The 17,396-nt window shown below is 42.8% G+C and overlaps 1 protein-coding gene across 1 annotated transcript in view; it reads right to left on the reverse strand.

Annotated features, from left to right (window-relative positions):
- Positions 1–236: 236 nt before the first annotated feature.
- myo5b (myosin VB) overlaps positions 237–17,396 on the reverse strand; it is a 281,336-nt gene continuing 264,176 nt past the window's right edge. The window contains exons 33-39 of the mRNA XM_072252190.1: positions 17,022–17,173; positions 14,737–14,826; positions 11,622–11,772; positions 9,164–9,449; positions 3,926–4,100; positions 2,824–2,904; positions 237–925 (exon numbers count right to left, since the gene is read on the reverse strand). Coding sequence (XP_072108291.1) covers positions 773–925; positions 2,824–2,904; positions 3,926–4,100; positions 9,164–9,449; positions 11,622–11,772; positions 14,737–14,826; positions 17,022–17,173 — 1,088 coding nt within the window. The 3' untranslated portion in view covers positions 237–772. The remainder of the gene's footprint in view (positions 926–2,823; positions 2,905–3,925; positions 4,101–9,163; positions 9,450–11,621; positions 11,773–14,736; positions 14,827–17,021; positions 17,174–17,396) is intronic.

Raw genomic sequence — 17,396 nt, forward strand, 5'->3', positions numbered from 1 at the left:
AAGGTCTACATGTCTGTATACAGAAATGTTCATGATAGAATTCCTAGAAGCATGGTTTTCCACAAACAATCCTGTAAACATTCAAATGGACCTTGATCCTATTTATGAGCCAATGCGGGCATAATTCCAGACCACAATGCACAGAGTTTGCCACACAACCAATCAGCGATAAGACTTTCTCCCTACATCACAACTGAGTTTCCGTAATGACAACCAATCAGCTGATTTGTAAGTATATAAAGGCCAAGTATTCGGAGGACACCACAATTAACAGCGCATTGATGGTGTCTCCTCGTATGGTGACAGAGAACAATTCCACCCAACCATAGATTGCTCTGTCACTGAATGTATTAGGAATGCAAAGTAGGCTCTTCCATTTCAGACCTGATGAATTGTGACAGGAAGCCAAAGATGAGTTGCAAAACATGCAGAAATCACGTTACAAATCCAGCCTCCTCTTCTTCTGGTTATAAAGTTTACATGGGTCATAAATATCAAAATCTGTGGCGCGGTCTTCTCTGTTTTTATATTATACTCAACAAGTTGTCATTGCTTTGTTAATTATAAAAATAAGACATTGTCTATCACTGCAGATGCATGATGTTCCATCTAAATAAATTACAGATGGTTTGTGTGAGATGTTTATTCGCAACGATGATGGGTTATTTCGAGTTTTGATATGCTTGTGTGATTCATTGTTCCAGTAATCACTGAGACGCAGCAACCTTCAGGTTTCCTCCTTCTCTGTAAACGTGCACAGAAACCCTTTGCTCTACACTCGGATGAGGAAAGTCAAGTTCAGGTTTGCTGGGATGTGTATGGTGTCCAGGTTGAGTGACGAAGGGTTGAATGGGAACATAACAGGAAACATGCGCTTGAAGTCCAACAGTAGCTGAGGCTGTTCATTGCGGTCTTGTAAACTGGACTGCACGGGGAGAAAACAATGATCAGTTCTACGAACAGGTACACACGCATGTATTCTTATACAAGTAAATTTCACAGCACAGCTACGCACTAGTGCACAAAAGTTTTACTCCACAAGAAAATACTTATACATAAGTAAATTCTACTACACAAGTATAAGACCATGACATAAGAGCAGAATTAGGCTATTTGAGTCTGCTCCACCATTCCATCATGGCTGACTTATTATTCATCTCAACCCCATTCTGCTACCTTCTTCCCATAATCTTTGATGCCTGACTATCAAGAGCCACATCAACTTCCATTTTAAATATACTCTATGACTTGGCCTCTGCAGCTGTCTGTGGCAATGAATTCCATAGATTTTACCACCCTCTGGCTAAAGAAATTCCTCCTCATCTCTGATCTAAATAAACACCCCTCAATTCTGAGTTGTGTCCTCTGGTTCTACGCTCCCCATTATAGGAAACATCATCTCCATATCCACTCTATCTATGCCTTTCAATATTTGATAGGTTTCAATGAATCCCCCCACATTCTTCTAAACTCCAGTCAATACAGGCCCAGAGCCATCAAACACTTCTTATACTTTAACCCTTTCATTTCTGAAATCATTCTCGTGAACCTCCTCTGGACCTTCTCCAATGCCAGCACATTATATGCACTCATTCAAACTTTGTATATGTTTATGTACAATAAGGTTCTTTAAGGCTGTCATAGCTGTTTGGGGGGGAGGGGATGGTGGGGATGAGCTCCCACTACCCATTAGATGCTCCTAATGGCATGTGCCTCAAATAGTCTCTGGCAACCAAGCCCAGCTCTTGACCTTCGTGGGTGGCTTAGCTACAAAACTCGGTAGAACCATTTCTACTGACAGGAGGAGGGGCAAAGGCAGGTTACTTACACCTTAAAACCAGTTGCCCTGGACATATAGGTTCCTTCAACCACTATCGGCAGCTCATCTAGAAGGAGGAAAACTCTGATCTCCAAGCTCTGCTGCCTTGTGACTATACCCATTCACGGGGAAGGCTTCGGAAGCAAACCTCAAGGGGGAAATCCAGAGCTGGAGTCCTTAAGGCAATCCTACATTGAGTTCAGTGCTGACTGCCAACCCTGAGAAGCCGCTGGTGCCAAACAGTATTGTTCTCTGCCGTTCCTTTGCATTCATCAGCTGCGTGGGGAAGGAAGCTGTTACGTGGATAACAGCCTGTTCTTCATATCGTACTGCCCTGGCTTGTGTATCACATAGACAGCTAGAATGCAATATCCATGGTCAACCCTAACCAACGGAGGGCCTCTCTCACACAAGGAAACAGAGTAGTGATTATATTTTCCTTTTTTATTCGCTCTCAACTGAGGACTTTTCTCCACCAGAAAAAAAAACAGATATTGTTGTTGCCGGAATGTATGGTGATACTTGCTGGCTGCCACCAGCATCTCCCCAGGTTGCACTGATGTTCATGCAAAGGGCACATTTCACCGAAAGTTACGATGTTCAGGTGATAAATAAATCTGATCTCTGAACAGTACAGCATGGAAACAGACCCTTTGGCCCAGATTGCCTATGCTGAACATGATGCCAAATTAAAATAAACCTATTCTGCCTACTCATGGTCCACACCCGTTCCTCTATATTCATGTGTCTGTTGTGTTCTGGATCATAGCCCTCATTCATCAAACTTCTCTTAAATGCTGAAATCAAACCCACATCCACACTCTCACCATCTTTTCTAAAATGTCAGCAATCAACACAATTGCAAATTTGTCTTAATTGGTAAAGGTGAGTAACTGAATGGCATTTTTCAAAGAAAAACTTTGACAATATCTTGCCAAATTATTCTCAAAGCATCATGTCTCCAATCTCTGAGCGAACACCTTATTGATCCATGAAATGCTTACCTGAATATTTCTAATGAAGGATACAGTTACACGTTCTTCAAACTCATTTAGTGGTGTGTATAGGTTTAATATTTTGACAATCTGTTTTGAAAAAAAGAACAATATTTTATTGAGTTGAATACATAGCAATCAGATAAACATGACACATCCAAGGTCTGGGGGAGTCTGGTCCCAGAGGGCACAACCTCAGAATATGGAGATGTCCATTTAGGACAAGAGATGAGGAGGAATTTCTTTAGCCAGAGGGTGGTGAATCTGCGGAATTCACTTCCACAGATGGCTATGGAGGCTAAGTCATCAGGGTGGAGGCTGGTAGGTTCTTGTTTAGCCAACCTCTGCTTTTAATAAACCAAATTACTTTGCCTCCACATTGGTCTGTGGCAATGAATTCCACAGTTTCCTCACTCTCTGGCTAAAGAAATTCCTCTTACCTTTGTTCTAAAGGAACATCTCTCTATTCTCTGTTTTGAAAAATTAATATCTACCACCTCTACATTCTTCTCCTGTTCATTGATATTAATTCCAGTTTCCTTCTTCTCACTGTTATTGACGTAGTTGTGGGGATCTCTGGAGTTGATATAGTCAGCATAAGATATTAACACGTCTGACGCTTCGTAGCAGACTAACACAGAAAATGGAGGAACTCAGCAAGTGAGGCAGCATCTAAGACCATAAGACATAAGAGCAGAATTGAGCCTTTTGGCCCATCGAGTCTGCTCCACCATTCCAATATGGCTGATTTAAGGAATAAGGGGTCAACGTTTCGGGCTGAGACCCCATATCAAGGTGCTTAACAATGGAGGAGGAAGAATTTTTTCAGCCAGAGGGCGTTGAATCTGTGGAATGCATTGCCACAGACAGATGTGAGTATATTTAAAGTGGAGGTTGATAAAATCTTGATTAGTCAGGGCATCAAAGGTTATGGAGAGAAGGCAGGAGAATGGGATTGAGAGGGAAATGGATCAACCATGTTGAAATGTTTCAGACTTGATGGGCCGAATAGCCTAATTCTGCTCCTATGTCTTATGGTCTTAACAGCTGTTGAATTGACTGAAGACTGACAGCTCAGCCAGAACCACATGAATAGTGAAAGGCCATTTACCTGTTGTGTGGACAAATCTTTACACATCGAGCAGATGGCTGCAGCATCTTCAGTGGATTTCTTCTTCACTTGGAGAAGTTGTGCAGCTTGGATTAGAGGCTCCAATGTCTTCACGGCCCCACTTTGTTGTAAGTTTTTTCCTCGCAACCACTCTTCTAGCTGGCTGATGTTATATCTACCGAAACAAATCTGATAGTTATTTACACAATATTTTTAGAGAAAAAAAATCCAAATAAACCTGAGGAAAACTCATATAAATCTTTGAATTAGGATGAAGGAAAGGCCATCAAATCTGAGGCGTCACTTCATAACATCACTACTGATCGAACTGCAGCACACACAAGTGCTGGAGGAACTCTCCAGATCACACAGCATCTATGGAAATGAACAGACAGTTGAAGTTTCTGGCTGAGACCCTTCATCCGTATTGGAAAGGAAGGGGGAAGATGCCAGACAAAAAAAGGTGGGGGAAGGGGAAGAAGGATAGCCAGAAGGAGAAGCCAAGCAGGTGGAAAAGGTAGAAGGCTGGAGAGGATGGAATCTGATACAAGAGGAGAGTGGACCATGGGAAAAAGGGAAGGAGGAGTGGCACCGGAGGGAGGTGATCAGTACGTGGGGATAGAAGAAAAGGGGAGGACTTTTTTAAATAGCTATTTTAAAATGATAGCTATTTGTTGAATTATTTGTTGAAAACATTCCATTAACTGTCCCATTATTCTTCCTCAATGTCTTGTCTTCCCTCCTCCCCAATGCCAAACCAACTCATTATACAACAAAATCAACTATTCTTCACAACCATGTCATGGCTTTTTCACTAAGTGGTGGTGTAGGAGCCTGAAGACACACACTTAATGTTCAGAACAGCCAGAGAAAGCAGGATCTCCCAGTGGCCACACATTTTAATTCCACACCCCATTCCCATTCTGACATGTCTATCCACGGCCTCCTCTACTGTAAAGATGAAGCCACACTCAGGTTGGAGGAACAACACCTTATATTCCGTCTGGGTAGCCTCCAACCTGATGGCATGAACATTGACTTCTCTAACTTTCGCTAATGCCCCACCTCCCCCCGTACCCCATCCATTATTTATATACACATTTTTTCTCTCACTCTCCTTTTTCTCCCTCTGTCTCTCTGACTATACCCCTTGCTCATCCTCTGCCCCCCCCCCCCCCCCGTCTTTCTCCCTAGGCCTCCCATTCCATGATCCTCTCGTATTCCTTTTGCCAATCACCTGTCCAGCTCTTGGCTCCATCCCTCCCCTTCCTGTCTTCTCCTATCATTTTGGATCTCCCCCTCCCCCTCCCACTTTCAAATCTCGTACTAACTCTTCCTTCAGTTAGTCCTGACGAAGGGTCTTGGCCTGAAATGTCGACTGTACCTCTTCCTAGAGATGCTGCCTGGCCTGCTGCGTTCACCAGCAACTTTGATGTGTGTTGTTCAGAACAGCTACGTCCCCTCTGCCATCCAATTTCTGAATGGACAGTAACCTCTACCCCTCACCACTGTGCTCTCTATTTCCACTATTTATGGATTGAATATTTATTTCTTATTGCAATTAAAAGTATGTTTTATGTTTTTCAATGTACTGCTGCCACAAAACAGCTCATTTCACAACACATGTCAGTGATAATAAACCTGACTCTGGTTTTGTACAGTGAAAACCTTTGTTTCACATGCTGGCCTCACAGATCATTTCATTGCAATAAACCGCCATGTTGCCTGTTTTAGAGTGTCTTTGCCAAAGGGAGGGGTTAAGAACAAACAACATAGAACAGTACAGCACAGGAACAAGCTCTTTGACCCACAATGTTGTACCGAACCAATTAAATTGGTAATCAAATGGACAACTAAACTAATCCCTTCTGCCTACACAATGTCCATATCCTAATGTCCTCATGTTCACATGCCCATCTAAATGTCCCTAATATTTCTGCCTCTACCAGCACCCCAGGCACTGCATTCCAGGCACTCACCACTCTCGCTGTAAAAAAAAATAATACTTACCCTCACATCCCCTTTGAATTTACCCCCTCTCACCTTAAATACATGCCCTCTGATATTAGACATTTCAACCCTGGGAAAAAGGTACTGTCTCTCTACTCTATCTATGCATCTTATAATCCTATCAACCACTATCAGATCTGCCCTCAGCTATGCTGCTCCAGAGAAAACAAACCAGGTTTGTTCCACCTGCCGGTATAAGACATGCATCCTGATAAATCTCTTCTGCACACACTCCAGACCCTTGACATCATTCCTACCATGGGGCATGGACCAGAATGGTATGCAATACTCGATGCATTAAACTTGGTTTCTCTGGGGCACTGGAACCTCAGGGACAATCTGATAAATGAGAAGCATAGACAAGGGAAATAATTGAAGTATTTTTCCGCCAGGGTGAATATGTCATATTCTGAGGGTCATGGATTTAAGGAGGGGTGGGGACAGAATTTAAAGGTTCAACACATTGCTCAACCCACTGACTTTTTCCAGCAATCTGTGTATTGCTTGAGATTCCAGTGTTGGCAGCCTCTTGCGTCTCCAAGATTCAAGATTGTTCAATGCTATTTTGAGTACACGAGTGCAAAGGAGAACAAAATAATTGTTACTCCAGATCTGATACAGCACAAAAAACGCCCACGAAAGATAAAGAACACAATAATAAAAAATATCATGAAGGATAAGTGCATAAGATAGCTTATATGCATTGATTGAAAGTGACGCTAGACACAGGAGTGTTTGTACATGAGATAGCTGACAGGAAATGATAAAGTAATGGCGGTTGGGGGTGTGGAGGGGTGGGTTAGTGGGTGGAGGTGTTGATCAGCCCTACTGCTTGGGGAAAGTAACTGTTTTTGAGTCTGGTGGTCCTGGTGTGGATGCTACATAACCTCCACCCTGATGCACTGTATCCACTCTTATTGCACTGTAATCTTCTGCAAAACAAATTCCATTACAGCGGTTAGTGGTCTATTACAGGTCTAGGACCTGGATTCAATTCCCACCGCTGCATGAAAGGAATTTGTCCATTCTCCCTGTGACCACGTGGGTCTCCTTCGGGTGCTCTGGTTTTCTCCCACATTCCAAAAGTGGACTGTTCAGAAGCTCTATTGGTCACATGGGTGTAGTTAGGTCACAGGGACTCATTGGGCCAAAAAGACCTGTTACCGTGCTGTGTCTCATAAGGTGTACATGCAAACACCACACAGATATTGCCTAGGTCAGTTCTCACCACCAGTGGTGATGATAGAGGCAGCCTACGGGTTACTAGGTTAGTTGGTCACATGGGTGTAATTGGGCAGTGCGGGCTTGTTGGGCTGGAAGGACCTGATATCTCTATATAAAAAACTATATTAAAAATTTAGAGCTGTATCTCTAAATAAAAAAACTATAACCTCAATATTTTGCTTGCTTTTTACACTATTTATTTTTTAATATATTTCCTATGGTAACAAAGTAATTTTTATTGAGTATTGTACTGTATTGCTGCAGCAAAACAACACATTTCATGATGTATAAGACCATAAGATACAGGAGCAGAATTAGGCCATTTGGCCCATCAAGTCTATTCCACCATTTCATCATGACTTATCCAATTTCCCTCTCAGCTCCAACTTCCTGCCCTCTCCCTGTATCCTTTTATTGCCCAACAAATCAAAGATCTATCAACCTCTGCCTTAAATGTACCCAATGAATTGGCCTCCACAGCCATCTGTGACAGAGACCTATGGAGAAGAGGGTTCGGTGGGTAATAAAATGGACGAGTTCACGGCGCTAGCCAGGCGTCAGAGAACATTTCGGAAGTGCAATGTGATGTGTTTCACTGGAACGGGGCTGCACGAGGACATACCCGATCAAAACTTTTCCATGGACGGCTTCCAGACCATTCCGGCTGACCGGAAGTGCACTGAGAGTGGTAAGCATAAAGGAGTTGGGTGCTTACTGTTCTGGTTAACAACAGATGGCGCAATCCTGGTCATATTACAATCGAGGAACATGTTTGTAGACCAGATATTGAACTTTCTGCTGTTGGACTCCAGCCATATTCCACTGAGATACAACACTGGGCGGCACGGGAGGTTGTTCCTGCCTGTGACCATCGAACTTTGTAGCTCCTCCCATGGAGGGTCAGGCACCCTGAGCCAATAGGCTGGTCCTGGACTTACTTTCCATCTGGCATAGTTTGCATTTTGTTGTTTGATTGTTTGTGGTTTTTGTATTGCTATATTTATGCTCTATTCTTGGTTGGTGCGGCTGTAACGAAACCCGATTTCCCTCAGGATCAATAAAGTATATCTATCTATCTATCTATCAAATTCCACAGATTCACCACTCTTTGGCTAAAGAAATTCCTCCTCATCCCTGTTTTATATGGACATCCTTCTATTCTGAGGCTGTGTCCTCTGGTCTTAGACTCCACCAACATAGGAAACATCCTCTCCACATACACTCTTTCAGATCGGTTTCAATGAGATCCCCCTCATTCTTCTAAACTCCAGTGAGTAATATATCAGTGATATTAATGCTAATTCTGATTAGGATTCAAACTCAATCCTCTTCCACCATGTAAGGAATTATTCCAGCTATTGAAATGGTTTTCTTAAATGTCTATTGACTTAAGTTTTACCACACACTTGCTATCTTGATATCATATTTACCTCAAGAATTCACGCTCGCTATTAATCAGTTCCTGCATTTTTAGGAAGCAATAACAAACTTGCATGGCAGGGTAGAGTTACGTCTCTACCAAAGGAGGTGTGAGGCGCTCCTTCCCTCTGCTAGCCTGCAGGTCACCCTTGGGCAAGGTGTAGCACCTGCTTAGCCTCCCGATCAGGGTCAAGTGCAGGCATGGGAGCAGGTGGTGGATGGTCGTACGAGCAGCTGATGCATATTACGTCCCGGATACGTGACCACTATGTCAGGCAGACAATCTCTGAAGAGTATTGACAATGGCTGGGGTCACCTGTCTTGTAAAGACACTGCCCAGAAGAAGACAATGGCAAACCACTTCTGTGGAAAAAATTGCCAAGAACAATCGCGGTAGGTAATGGAAAGACCATGATTGCCCACGTCATATGATGCACATAATGATGATGAGGAATAACAAACTAAATTCTTTACCAACACTTTTTATCTTGTTATTTGGGCTTGGAGATTCCTAATTAATCTTCAACTGCAAAGGGGTGAGAGGGGATTAATCTGTAGAGCCTTGGCATCCTGCACCAACCATACCTGATCTGCATTCCCGTACTCCATGAGCAGACGTCCTTCCTCAGCAGCAGATTGTTGAGCGTCACAGCATTGATGATGTAGAAAAGTTGCCGAAAGACCTGCTGGATAATCTCCGGATCCAGTCCATGCTCACACATAGTGTGGTTTAACAAGTTCAGTTGGCGCAACATGGCATCTAGCGTGTAGCTGTCGTCTCCGTCCACCCTGCTGGAAGAACGCTTCCTGTAGCCCGTGGGTTTCATGCTCGACAGACCCTGGATACTCTCATTCTCCAGCATTGCAGACACTTCATAGGAAAGCAGCAGTATTAACATCCAATTAGCATTACAACAAAACTTATGACAGGGTAAATGCAAGCAGGCTTTTTCCACTGAGGTTGGGTGAGACTACAACGAGAGGACATGGGTTAAGGGTGAAAGGTGAAATGTTTAAGGGGAACATGAAAGGGAACTTCTTTACTCAGGGAATGGCGCGAGCGTGGAATGAGCTGCCGACAGAAGTGGTGGATGTGGGTTCAATTGCAGTATTTAAGAGAGGTTTGGATGTACACGGACAGGAAGGGTATGGAGGGCTATGATCCAGGGGCAGGTTGATGGAACCAGACAGATTAATAGCTCAGCACAGACTAGATGAGCCAAAGGGCTTGTTTCAGTGCTGTACTGATCTATGACTCTATAAGGAAGGATGGGAGTGGCATGGGAGGAACAGAGTCCAGGTGCACATTGACGGAGCTACACATGGACTAAATGGGCTGAAGGGCCTGTTTCTGTGCTGTAGTGATCTATGGCTCTATGACTCAACATGGATGGGAGGAGTGTGGAGAAATTATGGTCGATGGGACTATGCAAGGATTAGATGGGCGGAAGGGCCTGTTTCTGTGCTGTGGTATTCTGTGACTTTAAATTGTTTACTTAGTCTTTTGCTGAGGAACATTAAAAATCAACCACATTGCTGTGGAATCACAAATACCAGTTGGCAAGGCCTTGCAGAGGGCAGTTTACAATCAGCCCCATTGGAATTGGACACGGATGGTGGAACCAGGTAAGATTGTAAGACAACCTGGGAGTTTCACGGTGGAATCCTAACTTCCATACACAGTTATACAACTCATTAATTAAACTTGAAATCCTCGATTGCCGCGATGGAACTTGGTGTCGGTTTTGGAATTGGATTATTATTGTCGCATATACCAAGATACTGTTAAAAGCTATGATACTATGTTTTAGTTTGGAGAAAATCAGAAGTCAAACTTTTGATCCTTGATTTGATTTTGAGAAAAGGTGGGGTTCATTTGCCCACTACTATTATCTGATTTGAGTTAATTAAGATAGTTTCCTTCTGATTTTTGTTTAAATGGATTTGAGTTGGCGGATTGATGTTTTTCTTTTATGGAAACTTGTATGGCGTATAGCTCCGGGGTTGTGCTCCCAATGGGTTTTTATTTTGTTTTAGTTAGTAGGGCTTCTTTTTTTTTTTCCCTTTTTTTCTTTCAAAAAAAGATATTCTTAACACTATTTTTTTCTTATTATTATTGATATATTGTTTAGCTTTGTTAATCAGTTATTTGGTAATTTAATTCTTCATTGTACATACTGACTTGATTACCTTAACGTATTTTTTTGTTGATCTTTAATAATAATTAATAAAAGAAGATTTTAAAATGAAAAGCTTGTCTTACACATTGTTCATATAGCTCAGAGGGCATTAAGGTAGAACAAGGCAAAACAATAACAGAATGCAGAATAAAGTGTAACAGCTACAGAGAGAGTGCAGTGCAGGCTGACAGTAATGTGAAGGATCAAAATGAGGTAGATTGTGAGGCCATCTTATGTACTAGGAAGCCATTCAATAATCTTATAACAGTGGGTAAGAAGCTGCTTCGAGCCTGGATCGGTGAGTGTGGTACTGGAATTGGTTTATTATTGTCATATGTACTGAGGTACAGTGAAAAGCTTGTCTTGTAGACTGTTCATACAGATCAGATCATTATGCACTTTTGGGTATTTAGCAGTCTAGGGGCCCTGCGGTAGCGTGGCGATTTGTGCGACGCCACGGCAGCTTGGGGTGCTAGAGTCCGGAGTTCAAATCTGGTGTACCTGTAAGGAGTTTGTTTGCTTCCCCCCGTGACTACATAGGTTTCCTCCGGGTGCATCAGTTTCCTCCCTAGTCCAAAGACGTACGGGTTAGAAGGTTAATTGGTCATTGTAAATTGTCCTGTGATTATGCTAGGGTTAAATAGGTGAGTTGCTGGGCGGTGAGGCTCACTGGGCTGGAAGGGCCTGTTCTGTGCTGTATCTCTAAATAAGATAAATGAAATACGGAACATTGAGGGAGAACAATGTAACACAATAACAGAATGCAGAATAAAGTGTAACAGCTACAGAGAAAGTGCAGTGCAGGCAGACAATAAAGTGCAAGAAATAGAATTTAATAAGGATGCCTTGATGACAAGACTTACCTATCATTGGCTGAAGGAGACCTTCTGCAACCTTAACCAGTTGCTGATAAATCTGAATGGAGAGGTCACTCAGAACTTGGCGGTACTCCGTGAGGTCAAAGTTCTTCAGGCTGTGCTCATTCTGCCGCGAGTTATTCTGTTTCATGAAATCCTACAGGAATTGAGATGGAGGGTGAGAACGCGCAGCTCCGCAGATGCTTTAATGGCAAAGGTTGCTGGCATAATGAGATCATACACATAAGAGGTTCTGCAGACGCCGGAAATCCTGAGCAACACACACAGAATGCTGGAGGAACTTAGCAGGTCTGGCAGCAGCTATGGAAATGAATAAACAGTCGACATTACCAGGCTGAGATCCTTCCTCAGCACAAGAAAGGAAGGGTGAAGAAGCCAGAATAAGAAGGTGGAGAGAGGGAGGAGGGGAAGCTGGTAAGAGATGGGTGAAGCCAGCTGGGTGGGGGAGGGTGGGATGAAGTAGGAAGTTGGGAAAGGGAAAGGACTGGAGAAGGAGGAATCTGATAGGAGAGAACTGTGGAGGAGGGGCACCAGAGAGAGGTGACAGGCAAGTGAGGAAAAGAGATTAGTGGGTACCACATAGAGAAATGAAGAAGAGTGAAAGGGAAGGGGGAAAATTACTTAAGTTGGAAAAATTGATGTTTAAGCCATCAGGTTAGAGGCTACCCAGTCAGATATGAGGTGTTGCTCTTCCAGCCTGAGAGTGGTTCATCTTCACAGTACGGGATGTAATGGACTGACATGTCAGAATGGGAATTGGAATTAAAATGGCTGACCACTGGGAGATCTTGCTTCCTATGGATGGAGCGAAGTTGCTTAACAAAGCAGATATGAGTGCATGTCTTATGAGAATCAGAACCACAATCGGGTGGGAAGATTGAATGGACTTTTCTCCATTATAGGAAGGATGTGGAAGCTTTTGAGATGGTGCAGAGGAGATTTAGCAGGATGCTGCCTGAATTGAGGGGAAACTTCTTTACTCAGAATGAGCTGCCAGTGCAAGTGTGGATATGATTTTAATATTTAAGAGACATTTTGACAGGTACATGGATAGCAGGGGTATGGAGGATTATGATCCAGGTACAGGTCGATGGGACTAGGTAATTTAAATGCCTCAGCATAGACTAGATAGGCTGAAGGGCCTACTTCTGTGCTGTAGTTTTCTGTGACTCTATTAGAGAGCATGTGTTATGAGAACATGTTGAGCAAGCTAGTGTTTTTCTTTTTGGAGCAAAGGAGGATGAGAGGCAACTTGATAGAGATGTACAAGATGATCAGAGGCATAGATTGAGTGGACAGCCAGAGACTTTCTCCCAGGGTGGAAATGGCCAACACCCTTCTAAAGTATGGTACTTCAGTAGGACCAACTAGTATAAGTCTTACATGGTGTATGGTAGGAAACCGAGGAGTATGGTAGAACAAAGGGATCTGGGAATACAGGTATTTAATTAATTGAAAGTGGCATCACAGGTAGATAGAGCATTGGCCTTCATAAATCAAAGTATTGGGGACAAGAGATGGGATGTTATGCTGAAGTTGTATAAGACATTGGTGAGGCCATATTTTGATTGTGTGCAGTTTTGGTCGCCCACCTACAGGAAAGATGTAAATAAGGTTGAAAGAATACAGAGACAATTTACCAGGGTGTTTCTGGCTCTGGAGGACCTGAGTTATAAGGAAAGATTAAATAGGTTAGGACTTTATTCCTTGGGACGTAAAAGACTGAGAGCAGTTTTGATAGAGGTACACAAAATTATGAAGGGTATAGATAGGGTGAATGCATGCAGGCTTTTTCCACTGAGGTTGGGTGAGACTAAGGGTGAAAGGTGAAAAGTTTAAGGGAACATGAGGGGAAACCTCTTCACTCAGAGGGTCGTAAGAATGTAGAATGAGCTGCCAGCATAAGTAGTTCATGCAAGCTCGATATTAACATTTCAGAGAAGTTTGGATAGGTACACGAGTGGTAGAGGTATGGAAGGCTATGGTCCCAGTGCAGGTTGATGGGGTTAGGCACCTTAAATGGTTCAGCATGGGCTAGACAGTCCCTCCCACATAGCCCAAACACAAGAAATCCAAAGCAACACACACAAATACTGGAGGAACTCAGCAGGTCAGGCAGCATCAATGGAAATGAATGAATAGTTGACTTTTTGGGACAAGACCCTTCATCATGACTGGAAAGGAAGGGGAGAAGTTGATCGTTTCAGGCCGAGATCCTTCATCAGGACTGGAAAGGAAGGCGAGATGTCCTTCCTCTTTTCCACAGATGCTGCCTAGCCTGTTGAGTTAGTTCCTCCAGCATTTTATGTGTGTTGCCTCCCACATAGCCCTCGATGTGCCTATCTAAGAGTCTCACAAATGACCCTAATGGATCTGCCTCTACTTTATCTTGGAACTAGTGAAGGAAGAGATGGTTTTTCATTGATTCTATCATATTTCGTTGTTCTACTGTGAGTGCCTGTAAAAAAAAATGAATCTCATGTTGTATATTGTGACATATACATAGTTTAATAATAAGTTTATTTGACCTTTGAAAGCAGATAATTGTTACTACAGACTTTAGGGGAATATCCAATTGCTTTTAAAAGAATTTGATATTAGGCCACTTTATGATATGCATGAATTAAAGATTCAAGATTAACACACACAAAAACTCAGCAGGTCAGGCAGGGTCAACAGAAGTGAACAGGCAGTCACCATTCCGGGCAGAGACCCTTCACCAGGATTCCAATATCTGCAGAGCCTCTTGTGTTTAAGATCAAAGATTAGATTTATTTGTCACACGTACATTGAAACATACAGCAAAATGCAGCTCCCAAATGTTGCTCAACTTTCAACGTCAACATAGTATACCCGCAGCTTAATAACCATAAAAATATGTCTTTGGAATGTGGGAAGATACTGGAGCACCCAAGGAAACCCACATCATCACAGGGAGAACTTAAAACTCCTCAATTTTGTCAGCTTGGATGAGCACGGGATATAGTGTCCTACCTGTTCCAACAACGACATCCTGCACTTTAATGAATGATCCCTTATTTTTGAGAATGAACAAGAGAACATAACCCACTCACAAACGGAAATGATAAACCAGATTTACCTCATCCCCACTGTATTGTTTTAAACAATGTAATAGGCGGCAAGTGTTGGATAACCAAAATGACATCATTTCAAAGTCATCATTGTGTTTCTGTAAAAGAAAGTTAAAAAAAAACTTTAAACATCAGAGCGATTTGATGTCATTGCTGAGAATAGAATAAAATAACAAAAATAAAGTAACTCGGACCCAGAACACATGCAAACTTACAACTCAACAATATTTTATTCTGCTTGTGCACAAGGGGAACAGCACGGCCCTTGTCACCCACACTATTCTGAATTCTCAACAGAGGAATGCCATTTTTATACAGAATTTGCCAGCAGTTGTTAATATTGATTATTTGGTAAACTGTGCATGCCTGAATTCCTTATTTGCAAGATCAATCACCATTCATGATAGACCTGTTAAAACAATAGAAACTACAACCTGACAACTGATGATACTCTGAAGTTAGTAAAGTAATTGTCCCCCGAGTTTGTGTGTGTGCCTTGCATCATTTATCTCAATTCCAGACACCTGGGGCACAAAGGGAAGCTTTGTTCTTCAAAGACCGTTCTTGCCTGACTGTCTGCACTCTATCTTCAACTTACCCTTGTCTGGATATTATGTTAACCCTTACCTTACCACCACTTCCACTAATACAGTTTAAAAACAAAGTACTTCCAGTTTCCTTCTTGGCTCACTGTGAAACTTAACAACACAATCAGGAAGGTCACAGATTCAGTCTTTGAGTTTGCATTGAATTAGCTGACCCTGGCTGGGGTGGGGACTACAAAATTTATCGACCCACTTTACCTGTGCAGTATGGAGGGGAACAGAAATAATCCAAGGCTCTGGTCCTGCTAACTATCGAGTGATGATTGGCTGACTGGCAGAAGGAAAAGAGTGGGAATAAAGGGAGCCTTTTCCTGGTGGTCTGCTAGTGATTAGTGCTGATCTTCAGGGGCCAGTGTTGCAACCGATTCTTTTCACGTCATGTGTCAGCGATTAGAATGGTGGAATTGATGGCTCTGTGGCCAGACTTAGCCATAGTCATACTTTATTGATCCCGGGGGAAATTGGTTTTCGTTACAGTTGCACCATAAATAATAAATAGTAATAGAACCATAAATAGTTAAATAGTAATATGTAAATTATGCCAGTAAATTATGAAGTAAGTCCAGGACCAGCCTATTGGGTCAGGGTGTCTGACCCTCCAAGGGAGGAGTTGTAAAGTTTGATGGCCACACGCAGGAATGACTTCCTATGACGCTCTGTGCTGCATCTCGGTGGAATGAGTCTCTGGCTGAATGTATTCCTGTGCCCAACCAGTACATTATGTAGTGGATGGGAGACATTGACCAAGATGACATGCAACTTAGACAGCATCCTCTTTTCAGACACCACCATCAGAGAGTCCAGTTCCATCCCCACAACATCACTGGCCTTACAAATGAGTTTGTTGATTCTGTTGGTGTCTGCTACCCTCAGCCTGCTGCCCCAGCACACAACAGCAAGCATGATAGCACTGGCCACCACAGACTCGTAAAACATCCTCAGCATCGTCCGACAGATGTTAAAGGACCTCAGTCTCCTCAGGAAATAGAGACGGCTCTGACCCTTCTTGTAGACAGCCTCAGTGTTCTTTGACCAGTCCAGTTTATTGTCAATTTGTATCCCCAGGTATTTGTAATCCTCCACCATGTCCACACTGACCCCCTGGATGGAAACAGGGGTCACCGGTACCTTCGCTCTCCTCAGGTCTACCACCAGCTCCTTAGTCTTTTTCACATTAAGCTGCAGATAATTCTGCTCACACCATGTGACAAAGTTAACTACTGTAGCCCTGTACTCAGCCTCATCTCCCTTGCTGGACATACTTGTGGACAATACAAAGATAAGTGGAGGGGCAGGCGGTGTTGAAGAAGCAGAGAGTATGCAGAAGAACTCAGACCAGGGGTTCGCAACCTTTTTTTATGCCATGGATCCTTATCATTAACCGAGAGGTCCATGGACCCAAGGTTGGGAATCCCTGACACAGACAGAGTAGAAGAATGGGCAAAGAACTGGCAGATGGAATACAGTGTCAGGAAGGGTATCGACAGGAAATGATGAAGTAGTGGTAACACATTTAACTCAAAATTATTTCAGTAGGTAACCAACACCCATTAGAAGATGACAGGAAAAGTGGGATCTTATGATTTTTACACAAATATATCAAAGTCTAATAAATTGTCAGACCGTCCCTCAGCTATGGCATAACCTGCAGAGTATTTGGTGGTCAGATTGATGAGCTGATCGTTTACCTTTAATACTTTTTTGATGCTATTGATAGTCCCAGTTAGCAGTGAGTGGACCTTCTGGTCATCGTTGAGATAATCTGCGTGTCTAAGGCACATGAAGAGGATATATGCCGGCAGGCCGGGCACGGTGGCAGACACTGCTTGGGGTTTCAGATCTACAAAGTACAGAAAACAAGTGCCATCAGCAATCTATATCAACTGAGGAGAAAGCTGAGAATTAATCAGAATCAGGTTCGTAATCACTGCCTTAGATGTTGTGAAATGTGCTATTTTCCGGCAGCAAGACATAAAATTAGTAGAAAATACAAAATTCCTAAATATTGTAAAGAATGGAACGACGGTTCATGGTCCATTCAGAGATCTGGTGGCGGAGGGGAA

The sequence above is a fragment of the Mobula birostris genome, chromosome 3 (genome assembly GCF_030028105.1).
Source record: "Mobula birostris isolate sMobBir1 chromosome 3, sMobBir1.hap1, whole genome shotgun sequence".
In the NCBI taxonomy this organism is placed as follows: domain Eukaryota; kingdom Metazoa; phylum Chordata; class Chondrichthyes; order Myliobatiformes; family Myliobatidae; genus Mobula; species Mobula birostris.